General features: G+C 46.7%; 1 protein-coding gene across 7 annotated transcripts in view; it reads right to left on the bottom strand.

Moving 5' to 3' along the window:
* The window catches only part of DOCK6 (dedicator of cytokinesis 6), a 117,324-nt gene that overhangs the window by 51,880 nt on the left and 52,671 nt on the right, over nucleotides 1–12,773 (bottom strand). For 5 of the 7 annotated variants that reach the window (XR_012084149.2, XM_072991604.2, XM_072991605.2 and 2 more), the window contains exons 15-23: nucleotides 9,726–9,843; nucleotides 8,967–9,037; nucleotides 8,488–8,626; nucleotides 7,941–8,042; nucleotides 6,133–6,219; nucleotides 5,376–5,607; nucleotides 4,275–4,433; nucleotides 2,924–3,099; nucleotides 984–1,088 (exon numbers count right to left, since the gene is read on the bottom strand). Coding sequence is in view for 6 of the 7 variants with exons in the window: in XM_072991604.2 (XP_072847705.2) it covers nucleotides 984–1,088; nucleotides 2,924–3,099; nucleotides 4,275–4,433; nucleotides 5,376–5,607; nucleotides 6,133–6,219; nucleotides 7,941–8,042; nucleotides 8,488–8,626; nucleotides 8,967–9,037; nucleotides 9,726–9,843 (1,189 nt within the window). In the remaining variant the exon portion in view is untranslated. The remainder of the gene's footprint in view (nucleotides 1–983; nucleotides 1,089–2,923; nucleotides 3,100–4,274; nucleotides 4,434–5,375; nucleotides 5,608–6,132; nucleotides 6,220–7,940; nucleotides 8,043–8,487; nucleotides 8,627–8,966; nucleotides 9,038–9,725; nucleotides 9,844–12,773) is intronic. The other 2 variants (XM_072991608.2, XM_072991609.2) reach the window with 1 other exon arrangement.

Genomic DNA, 12,773 nt, shown 5'->3' with positions numbered 1-12,773 from the left:
AGACAGGCAGCGAAAATGGCTGCCCTATGGAGGATCTTTGCTGGACGGTGAGTTTTGACCCCACTGGAATGCATTGAAGGGGTTTCAATGCGTTTCAATGGGGCTTTCTTTCCCGCTGTACAATGTTTTCGCTTAACAGCAATTTTCCTGGAACGGATTATTGCCATTAAGCGAGGCACCACTGTATTTATCTTCTTTGTAGGTCAACCTGAGGCCCATTTGAGTGGAACAGCAATAAGTACATGTGCCTAAGTAAGGACATTTTATGTGACCTCTGTTTGGAAAGGGAAACATATCCCTCCAGATATTTTGAGACCACCATTTCCACAATCCCCTGACACTGGCCATGGCAGATGGTGCTGATGGGAAACATCAGAGGTGCCAAAGCTTCACCATACCTGATTGAGAGAGATGACCTGAACCTAACTGCAGCCACAACACAGCCATGATTAGGAGGCGGCCGTTAAGAGACTAAGGCTGACTGATCTCCTAACTATGTCTAGATGATCAGGTCATACTGCACCACACTAGGCCCAGAGAATCTCCCACACCGTAGTCTAGAGCAAACACAAATTGCATGAGGAAAGTAAACAAGGCCTTGCACAGACTTTTGCAAACAAACCTTTTCCCCGACAATGCCAAACCTGAATGCTTCCAATATCTAGGCTGTTCTCTTTACCTCATACAGAGGACTCTATTTCATGCCACCTCAAGCTACTGGGGCTCTTTTCTTGAAGGCACACCTCCTGTTCTCCAGACTGAAAACTTCCTCCCCTCCAAAATGGCAAAGGAAAAGTGGGCAAAGCATTAAACTGCCCTTGGTGCTGGCTGTTGTGTTGAAGAGCCACCCACCCTAGGCTTCTGGAAAGCATCCTTCTTTCACCTTCCGCTGGCTGCTACGGCAGCTGTCCTCTAACTAGCAAGCAAGTCAAGAAAGGAGGCAAGGGAAAACTCCAAGCCCAAGGTTAGGAGACGAAAAGCACCTGCTTCAGATCCGTGCTGGAGTTCGGATGATTCCTGCGAAGCACAGATTTGGGGCCTCCAGGGGCATAAGCTGAATTGACCCAGGAGTGAGAGCGGTCGATCCCCTAGGCAATATGCAAAAGAAGATTATGGAAGTAAATAAATCAATCGCAACAGAGTCACAGATTAGAGCAAAAGAACCCAAACTGCTTCAGAAAACCCACAACTGTTGCTGCTGCTGAAGAAGAAAGTGGGGCCACTCCAGAAAAGGCTATGCTAAAGGCAGCTGGTAACTGCAAAGCAGAGGATAACGAACCTTAGTACCAGAACCTTGGAGTTCAATTTGCATTTCTTAGTAACTGAAAGGAAGGTGCACAGACCATCAGGGAGCTTTCGGTCCAGGTTCTTCACAACCACAAAGTACTCGGGATTCGGGAAGCAGATATTCAGGTCTCAGAATGCAGCACCAGCATCCAGCAGAAAGGACAACGAGCAAAGGAAGTGATTAACAACAGTGGAGAAAGCAGCAGGGAGCACTCACCTTTCCGGACACTTTGTGACACTGATTTATATCTTGGAAAATACTGCAGAAGTACTTTGCAGACGTACTCTATTCTAGCCCAGGTCCTCTTGGTGGTGATGGTGGTGGGAATGCTGGGGTAATGCCCAGACAAAGGCATATTTGAAGTTTACTGGGGACAACAGCTCCCCAAGTCACCGCTGTAGCAAAGTCCAGGCCTGAAGCAATTACTTCAGAACAACCACTGGTTCCAATTGTATGGACTAGTTTACGGTCCTGGCTATGCCTAAAGTAATCACTCCTAAGGAAAAAATGAAAGTCTGAAGCTGGCGGAAAAAAAAAACCAAACTCCAAACCAGGATTGGGGGAAGCTGGTGTAAATTTGTACTGGGTGAATATGTAAGCAGTAACCTCACTTTTCACTCGCTTTCTCTACAGCTTCATGTGATGCAGTGTTTTCATTTTTCTTGCTGGTTTTATCTTGATTTTCTAGCTATCAGTTACGGTTTACATACTGTATTTTCTCAGGTTCACCCAGAAAGCATTTGTTATCATGATGTTGTGAAAACTCTTTTTTATGTCAGTAATAAATTACATGTCATGTGTTTTATCCCTTTCCTGTTTCTTTAGCTCACATATGTAGCCCGGGAGAAGCAGAAGGCGGGCACCATTTTAATCTAAGAGGCTTATCTCGCTTCCAATTCTTGCCATGTTACACGCACTGGACAGAGTCTGGCTCAAACAAATGGTTCACTTGTAGCAGACACAAAATGGTATGGACTTCCATCATACGTGCACAACAACATAAGCAGGAAGCTTTCTGAAGTCCCTGAAACAATCTTGGACACTCACATGGTGACTTTGTCAAATGGTCTTGCTGACTGTACTCTGTAACAACAGAGTTTTCTAGTCTTATGAGGCAGATATTTGGGGTGAACTACAACTCACTGTCTTCTTCCTGGCATCAATCACACAATCAAAAAAGCCACACATGTGTTGACACAGGGCTTTTTCTGAACCCAGTCTCAGCTGCACAAATGCTCAGACCAATGCATGTCACTGCTTCTTCCCCTGCCCCCTCCCCCACGGAGGTGCGATCTCTCTTTCACGTAACATGTAGCTTAGCTAAGTCATGCTGCTGGAGTGGATTCTCTAGTTTTAATGAGAACACTAATGTTGCCATTTAAACATAGTGTAAAAACATCTGGACGTGCTATGGTCCGCCTGCTGCACCTTTATTAAATTATTAACACTATTAAACATCTGGAAAAAAGAGGTACAGCATAAAATAAAAAATTCACTCTCCCCATATGACTGGCATAATGTGGCACAGAGCAGTGGAGCATGGGACCTTTTGGGGTGGAGACACAAATCCCCTGACAATGCATCCCCCTGCGTTGCAATGTATTCCCTCCTCCCCTCGTCTCCAGCCACGCTTACCTTACTACTTATGATCTTCTGCACCTCCTCATCTGGGGAATTTGGTGTGGTGGTCAGGTCAGGGTTGCTATTGCTGATGCTTTTGGAACGAGACAAATTAAGGCTGACTGGACGTCCTGTTGCACGGGACACAGTGGCATACTGAATGGGGCCACTGTTGGGAGTTATTCCAGTCTCTGGCAAAAAAAACACACAAACAAAATTCTGCCAAGCTCTACAGACTGATGCCAACTTCAAACATATAGCAGTACCGGGAATCTACATTGTTACTCAGAGACAGGGAGACAATCCAGGGATCACTAGTGACCCCTCAGCTAGCTTCTTCTCAGGCAGGATGAGGATTTCTGGTGCCAATCATATAGTAAGCAATAAAGACAAAATGCAAGATAGTCACCCAACAAACTATGCTCTGAAAGAGGTTCAAGGAGCACACTGAACCCATATCTTTAAAGATCATCTCTATGGATATAAAGGCAGACGGCAGACATTCATTCATTCATTCATTCATTCATTCATTCATTCATTTCATTCATTCATTCATTCATTCATTCCATTTATACCCCGCCCATCTGTTCATCGCGAACACTCTAGGCGGCTTACATTTGGCACACCTAAGATGAACAAGGCAGCCGTGTGCCCGCCCGCACCCCCCCCGGCACACCCTACTAGTACATCACACCACGGACACGCAGTACAGCCTCCAGGATATCCCCCACCCTCTTAGGAAAAATATACCAGACAACCAAGATAGTGGTTGTCTTATCTTTTCAAGAGGATCTAAACTGCAGTTGATATTTTATTTTATATCTTAGGCCGTTCCTGATCTAAGGAATGGGATCAACTCTTCTCCTCTTCCTATCAAAAGAGAGAGAGAGGTGATATTCAGACATGCACGTGACCCTCAGACTATACACTCCACTACCTTATCTTCACCTAATCTAAAAGAGTCAGTTCATTTTCCAAACTCAAGTTTTTAACCATGTTGTGACAACACCTCAAAAGTAGTCAGGCGCTATGGACATCCCATCCCAGAATTTCATGTAAGTAACAAGTTCTCTGTCTACAATCTATTTTGCTTTCAATCAGCTGGTTCTTAGTGGGTGGTTAAAGGAAAACTTTACTACGGAAGTGCCAGGACTTCAGAATGTCTGTCAAATTAGTTCACTACTGATCAAGAGACAGACAGCCATTAGTATGAGGAGCAAATGCTGTGGAGATAACCCCTCATTCGAACTCCTATGAAAAACATGCAGCTTCAGAACCGTAGACTGGGGGAAATGGCACACAGCTGATTATGAAAGAAGACCAGGGATCTGTTCTCTCCCTCTCCCACACAACACCAGACATCTACCTGGCAAGCCCGGCTCTGCCACAGGCAGACGGAAAACATAGAAGATGTAAGAGGCCAGCAGCTGGTTGTGGCCATGTTGGTCTTGATTGCTCTCCAGGCTCTTGTGGATCTGGTTCACCATCACAGCCATGGCTTCAAAGGCAGCACGGCCCAAGTTCACTGCAAGACCCAATGAAACAGAAGTCTGAACCTGCTTTAACCCACGAAGCCACGTAAACAGTAGGAGATGGGATAAAACAGTGCAAGGGGAAAACCAGCTTCCATTCAAAACTAAACGGCAACTGAATAGTCTTGGAAATTCATGTAACAGTAAGATGTATAAACAGAAATATCCAGGAAAAGGAGATGGAGGCTTTTCTTTAACCTCCATTTCTTCTCCCACCTGATTCATCCAAAGACACATGAAGAGACTGCTGAAGAAAATGTTTCCAAGTTCAACCCCAGGAAGACCAATGTTCCTGCACCCCATCTGATGTGACAATAGGTGTGTTTTATGCCTGTGGTCATGCAGAATGGCCAGACCGTGGGACAGTACAGTGGTGCCTCGCTTAGCAACGTTAATCTGTTCCAGAAAAAACGTTGCTAAGCGATTTCATTGCTAAGCGATATTAAAAAGCCCATAGAAATGCATTTAAATGTGATTAATGCGTTCCTATGGGCTAAAAACTAACCTTTAAGCGAAGATCCTCCATAGGGGCGGCCATTTTTGGCGAGGAAACACAGTGGGCGGCCATTTTGAAACCGCCGATCAGCTGTTAAAAAGGGTCGCTTTGCCATGATCGCTTCCCCGCGATCATCACAAAGCAAAAAAACCCCATAGGGACCATTGCAAAGTGATCGCTTTTGCAATCGCAAAAACTCCGTCGCTAAGCAATTTCGTCGCTCAACGGAGCGATTGCTAAGCGAGGCACCACTGCAGTAGGAAACAGTGGCTTTTCCAAGCTCCATTTTCGAAATTGTGAGGGTGCTGAGGTTCCACGATTTGGAAACACTCTGCGAAGTAGCCCAGATGCCAAAAGAACCCAACAATGGAAGGGGAGGGGCAGAAGCAACCGAAACCACAGCATAGTGGCAGGATAGGACAATGGCTATGTCACTCACCAATCTGCCCGGCGATGACAGGGGGGTACACAATGAGCTGGATCAACTTGTTGAGGATCTGGTGGCTAAAGGCAACGAGGGCCTCCAGACTAGCCACCCGTAGGTTGCCCACACTAGATTTCAACTCAGACTCCATGTTGTTTTCTGTTAAGATCACATCTTTTAGCCGAAAGGGAAAGGTATATTCTTCCAGCACATGGATCAAGGTGAAGAATTTATCCAGAAATGGGTCCTGCCAGAACAAAGGATGAGCCGTCAGGGGCATGAGTTTTAAGCATCTCTCATCTGCTTAGCTTCACTATTCTATTTTTAACAGTGGGGAGACTAGGACAGGGAAAACTGGTGCAAGTCTAAACAGAAGAACAGGAGCTGATCTCTTCTCTCAGGACTTCCATGCAGGAATTATTCTACGAGACGTGACCAAAAGTGAATCCAGACCTGTGTCCAAGGGTCCAGAGAGATGGACCATTCAGAAACACAGTTTCCCATCATATGCTGCTTAGCAGAATCCATAAAATCTTCCATTTTCTCAAAGGGGAACTCTTTGATTTACAGAAAAAGGATTGATTTAAGGCTCGGGGGAATACTCTGTGTGTACTTCCAAAGCATGAAAATAAAGGGGTTTTGCACCAACAGTATGCCTAGAAGCTTCCTTTCCCAGACTTGCAGACAGCACAGCTAATGCAGGAGCAACATTCCAAGTAAACTGTGGAAAATGACACCACCTCTTAGCACCACCTTCCTCTTCTCCACTCACCTGAGTGTGGACAGAAGACACTGCCAGCACCTCCACATTGAAGACACCCTTGTGATTATCCACCCACTTCATACCAGGCAGCTGTACCTGCAGAAGAGCAGTAGGAAGAAACTGGGCTGCCATGAGAGCAACCATACAAAATCCTTTTGGGAGTTAAAAAGCCAGTTCCTTACTCTGGTCAAAGCTAATCACCATCATTCATTCTTTTTGTTAGAAGAAACGCACACAGTCCCCACAGAGCAAGGGTGGGCAAAGTGTGGCTCTTCAAATGCTGTCTGATTGTAATTCCCAGCATTCCCTAACACTGGCCATGCTAGCTGCAACTAATGAGAGTTGCAGCCCAGTAACATCTCAATATCTTAATTTTGCCCAGACCTGCTCTGGAGGAAAGGGCAGACAATTCCCAAGGAGGAAGGGACACTGATCCCTGCAGATCCCCTTCCCCAACAAGCTTGATCAGGTTGCCACGGAGGCCCTAATTTTGCCAAGCTAGCCACGAAATAACTCTCTGCTTTAAAAGAAGGAAGTAAGGACAGTACTCATGTACATGTTTTCTTGGTGCATAACTCAGGTTTCTAAATCAGATGGGAACAGATTGTAAAAAACATGTCTGAAAGCACGAAAGGACACTGCAAACAATGGGAAACAATTAATTCTTGATTTTAAATTTTTTGTATGCCACCTTGGGTCCATACCAAAGAAGAAAAGTGGGATTAAATTAAATAAAAATACTAAGCATTAATAATCTCAAAGGAGGATGAAGCACGGTGTCTATAGTGCATGTAGATCTATTTCACATGCAGTAGAAAACTCATCCCAGAGTGATTCTAAACTATGCAGAAGGACAGCTAATTAATCTAATCCTTTTGAAACACTGCTGATAGGGTAAGACGGGCCTCTTTCTATGCCATTATTGTGTACTACAGCCCATAAGTCAACTACAATGCGTTGTCCTCACTATTGTCAGGCCCTAAGAAAAGCCAGAAGTGACCTCTTTGTATGTGGCCCATTAGTGAAGGGGATGTGAAGAGGAGATCGCTTTTCATTTCTTGTACACCCTGGCAACTCTTCCTGGAGTCAGAGGCAAGTAAAAGAACAGAAAAAGGAGAATGCTGGGGTGGAGGGTGGGGAGGCGGTTGGAATTGCACCATCAGAGATGCCACTGTTAAGAAACCTACCAAGATATACAGTTTATCTCATCGTTAATGCAGTGAAGACGTCCGCTTGTCATAATAAAAATAAACATCCGGTCGATTCAGGTTATGGCCTTGACTATGTCTCTCAGTAGTAATACAACAATCTGGTTTTTGTGAGGTCTGTGATTTTTTTTTATTTTAGTTTTACACACACACAAAAACCCAACCCTTTAAAAACTCATCATAAAAGTGAAAGTGTGTTCACACTACTGCTCCTTTCTACAACATACATATATTGCGTATACAGATTTCATTTTCATGGACTTCATTTTCTTATTTTCAACCCCTCCTGCGGCTTCCATGTACTTTCTTTAAGAGGTAAACTAAAGTTCAGGAGATGTACAACTCAGAGGTAAAAAATGGCGTTTCGTTTGCATATTTTAGCCACCCTCTGCAGAAGAGAAAGGCTAAATAGCTTTACAAACATAAAACAGACACTCTTGCATTAGAAACACTCCTGCTGCAGAGAGTGTGACAGGAAACATGGAAGGAGGGTTGGCAGGGAGGAGAAAGGGAGTGTTTTTTCTCCATACAGAACAAGCAAGGAGGGGCTCTCTAGGGGGACTCTGCATTCACCAAGCTGCATAAAACCACACAACAGTCATGACTTACATCAGGGGTGAGTACGGAATAGCTGGGCGGAGGCTTGTCAACTGACACAGGCAAGCAAAACTGGCCTGTCCGTAGCCGCCCATGTTGCATGAGGGGGATCCACTAGAGAGAGAGAGAGAGAGAGAGAGAGAATGTCATGTTTTCACTTGTCCTTCCTGCTCCACATGACAGAGGAACAAGTCATAGTTGCAGAAAATAACAAATTGCCATTCTTAACCCACCTTTCTGTCTGCAATATTCATTGGCAAGCTCCAGAAAAAGCAACACTGACCATCGGTCAGGATCCATCAGCTGAACTGGAAAACCCACACAACCCAAATGTAGCATCCAATACTGTACTGGGCCTCAGATATGTCTAGCACAGAAATCTCTCGCACTGCAGTTGCTCTGCAAAGTTTCAAGACAAAGAAATCCCCCAGTCCTGTGACGAGGGACCCTCTGTCCTTGGAGAGCATGCGAGTGGGAACAAGGGCCATTCTGTAGAAAATAAGACACACTTTCCTTCTTCCCATGCTATGGACCTTCTCCCGTTCTCTGAAGGGCTCACCGTGTAGCCAACTGGAGTCTCCAGTGGCGTGTTCTGCTTCTGCTGGCAGCTGATATGGTAAAAGGTGAAGAGCAGGTGGTGGTTGTCGGTAAGGTTGGCTGGGATCTTCAACTTGAATTCCTCGTAGAATTCAGGGGACCTGTGCAAAAGGCAGAAGGTGTTGCAGCCACCTGCCAGGAAGGAGCTGTGAGCAGGCAAAAGCCCCAACCCTACCAGACATGTGTGTCCTTCCTAATGAGAACTGGTACGGGCTGCAATTCATGTAGTTTCTAATTCACTCGGGGACCATCACTGTCATGAATAAACAAACAAACAAACAAACAAACCCCATCATAGGGGATCGGTGACATTTTACTGAGAAAGTTAGATGTGGATAATCCTCCTTATCCAGAGAAATGGTGTTTTGTGAATGACCAGCCAGTGGTTACCTCCACTGGCAGCCTTATGCCGCCACCCCAGCACAGTTGTTTTACACTCACTTGTTATGATATACAACCGATGTATAGGCCTCTTTTGTAAACTCACTGCAACTCGATTTTCCAAAGATCACCTAGGCAAGACAGAAGAGCATTGGTCAGAGACAGAGAGAATGAACGGAGTCCAGCCAGCCACAGGGCAGGAGGCCGAGAGACGTGCCAGGAAATAAGGCACCCAGAAATAGCTACTGTATGCAATTGTCAATATTTGCTTACAAAATCAGACCAGGTGTATCTGGATGCCTTCCATGCTGGCACTTGCCTCAAGAAGTGGAGGAGATCCATAAGGACGTCCCCTCTCCCCCTCCCCCGTCGTATTCAATTTCATTTTCTGTAGATCATGAGTCCAAAGAGTACCAAACAGGACATCTATTCTTTTACACGAATCCCCCTGAAATACTGTTAAGACATGACGGTGACAACAGCGCCATCAGCCAGCCTGCAGAAGACCTCTGGATTTAGTTGAGCATTAAATCTGCCACCAAGGCACCTGCAACACATGCTGTTAACATGGGGTTAGGGCTAGGAACTTGGCCAAAAGGAAGAATGGTTCACAGGATAGAAACTGTGACAAACACACCCCACCCACTGTTTACTCACTGTGTCAGTAAAGAAACGGAACCTCTTGAAACAGAGAAAGCTCAAACATTTCAGGAAAGACAAGGTCTGGAGGCCTAACAACTCCCCAGCCCAGACGTGCCCTTCTTGTCCCACGGTTCCCCCTTTGGATCCATCCACACAGCCAGCGCACGCCTCACTCACCGGCATGGCGTGGCTAGGGTCCTCTCCCGCCATGAACTGGAGTTTCACAGCAATGTTCCTCACTGAACCTTGGCGGCTGCTGAAGTTCAGGCTTTGGGGATAAACGTAGAGTAGGTTCCTACACAAGAAGGAAAACCTTTACAGCTGTGGATATTAGACAAACATGTGTATGCATGTGTCTGCAAACCCAAAAGTGATGGGACAGGTGGAGTGCCTTTTCTTTTTGGGAGTGGAAGAGAATCCATGTATCCCGGCTTGGAATCCACTGCTAATTGGTCACCCACAGTGGAAGAATTAGGAAAATAATTACCAGGATGGGTTCAGGGCAGGTCTCACAGATCAGCTTGAACAATGTTATGGGGCAGAAGGCTCCATTCCATGTTCCAGCCAGGCAACCTTGCCATTTTCTAAGATAACCCCCATCCCATTAGCCCTCTTTCCTTTAGTTTTCCTCCCCACCTCATCAAACGCTTAATATTTCTAAACCACTTAAGAGTGTATTCAGTCCTTCCTGGGCCATTTTGCAATTTCCCAAATGGTTCCCCCCCCCAAAAAAAGTACAGTGGTGCCTCGCATAGCGAGGTTAATCCGTTCCGGATTAACCTTCGCTATGCGAAAACATCGCTAAACGGGAATAAAAAAGCCATAGAAACGCACTGAACTTCGTTCAATGCGTTCCTATGGCTTTAAAACTCACCGTTAAGCGATGTTGTCCCATAGCGCCGCCATTTTCGCGCCCTCGGTAAGCGAGGGCAGGGCGCGAAAATGCGGCGCGGACCTTCCGGCGGCCATTTTGGAACCGCCGATCAGCTGTTCTCCCGGCTTCGTTACGCGATATTCGCTAAGCGAAACGCTTAGCGAATATCGCAAAGCGAAAAATCCCCATAGGGGCCATCGCTGAGCGAATGCTCCAGCGATGGCCCAGAGCGCCTCGTTAAGCAATTTCATCGCTCAGCGAGGCGCTCGTTAAGCGAGGCACCACTGTAGTTCTGAATATCTGCTAATTTTTGAGCCTGGTGGTATTTCCCCTTTCTGCATGACTGAAGCTGCCTAAGGCGTTCCATATCACTTGATCAGATCTCAAGTAGCATTTATAGTAAAAGAGAGGGGCTGGTTGTCATTTTGGTGGTGGGAGCACAGGTGGAATAATACACCAACATGACCGAGACAAAGCAGGAAAGGTACAGGCGGGGGGGGGGGGAAGGGACCTTTGGAGCCCTGATCCTTGTATCACGCAAGACCTCCGTGTCACCTGCTGCAAGGGGAGAGTGGATTATGTAACACCGCCCCACACTTGCCCAGCCAGAATAAACGCACTTAGCGTTTCAGCAGGACACCCACACCGCTGCCCTCTCGTTACCCACACACACACAGCCTGGCAGTTTCTGGAGATGTCTGACAGGCCAGATCCCAAATGACCCCAAGCCAACTTTCAGGAGACGGAGCATCTCTGTTGCAACCGGCTCTCACCTGCCAGCCTTGTGCAACCTGGCTGTCCCTGGGTCGGGAACTTTGTGCCCCAACCATGGAAAAAGCCAGTGCTGAGACAAGAACCGACATTTTAAAGTATTGTTGACTCATCACCACCTGGAGGCGGGGCTGCTCAGTAGATCTCTCGGGGCTAATGCCACTCATCCCTCCCACTCCGTTTATAAAAGGCATAGACTGGACATTTTGTTTGTTTTTTTTTAAAGCCTGGGTTGAAATACAGCCATGCCGACCTTCATATTGCTCCTGAGCATCTTACTGCCTCCTGTGGCTATGCCTGCCCCGATCCTCACAGGTCCTGGGCAGGTGGCTCAGCAAGAGGACGTGAACATCCTAGTCTATGGCGTACTGCAGTTCAGTGAGGCGCTGCGCGACTTCTATGACTCCACAACACAGAAGCTTGACAGAATCAGGCATAAGGCTGGCATCTATGAACAGGGTCTGAGGGGGCTGCATCACCAGACTGAAAATGCCCGGCAGGGCCAGAAGGAGATCGGAGGACTTGTAGAGAGGCTGAAGGTAACCATGTTTAAACTCTAAAATGGAGGGTGGGCAGCAGGATTTAAAAGTGTTATGCTAGCCATCAGCAGTTACAGGAGCCCAGGTTTTGCAGATTGGATCTTGGTATGAAAATCGGTCTCAACGCTAGAGATGAGCATGAAGTGCCTGGTTTGCCACTACAAGAGGTAAAGGAGGAGGCAGGGCAGGGAAACTGAGACACTGCTTCCAAGTGGGCGTCTGCTAGAGGGGGCGGGACACTGAACCGCCAAACACCTGTAGCGGTGGTAAACGAACCAGGCAGAACTGCTGAACGGGTGGTTCGTGCCCATCTCTACACAACACCTAGCAAGGAATGACATTGCCTAAAATGCATAATTTATTGGGTTACTTTTTATATTAAAACTGACATAAGAGCAGCTAACCTTGTTCAGTATGTGTGTAAAATGAACACTTTTAGTGTTGCTTTTATTCACCACAGGGTGCCTGTGACACTGTTTTTAGGGAACATTTCGAGAGTGCTTTTGTTTCACATTTTACAGCCTTTCATTACTAAAAAGCATCTAAATAACTATCAGAGAAAAAGAGCGAGGATTCCTTTCCAAAGGCAACTTTCCAGCGCTGTCAGCAGAGCACCAGGGGCTTTACTCTGGGTCCACACCTGACCCCACAATCCTGCAACCTGCTGCCTACTGTAAGATTCCCAATCCCAAGGGCCGCCACCCCTGTAGGCATCCCCTTTGGCCTGTCTTCCCTTCCCACCTCTGCTCTTTCCCTAACAGGCTGAGGATGTGCAGCTGAGGCAAGAGGCTCAGGGCGGCGAGAAAGGCCTGCAGAAGTTGCTTGCAGACCATCGGCACCTGGGGCAGCGCATGAAGGCACTGCAAGCGATGATGGATATTGTGGAGAAACAAAGTTTGCAAAACAGGAAACAGGGACTGGCTGCTCTGAAGGTAACTTGCCACCTTTTTGCTCTGCGCGGGATGCTCTGCAACAGGGCATCTTAAGTCTCCTACCTAAGTCCCTTTGTGTCAGGCTTGGGGAGGACCTGGGGTTCACCCC

Source organism: Pogona vitticeps, chromosome 2, assembly GCF_051106095.1.
Source record: "Pogona vitticeps strain Pit_001003342236 chromosome 2, PviZW2.1, whole genome shotgun sequence".
In the NCBI taxonomy this organism is placed as follows: Eukaryota; Metazoa; Chordata; class Lepidosauria; order Squamata; family Agamidae; genus Pogona; species Pogona vitticeps.
This window is presented reverse-complemented; position numbering and strand designations above follow the sequence as displayed.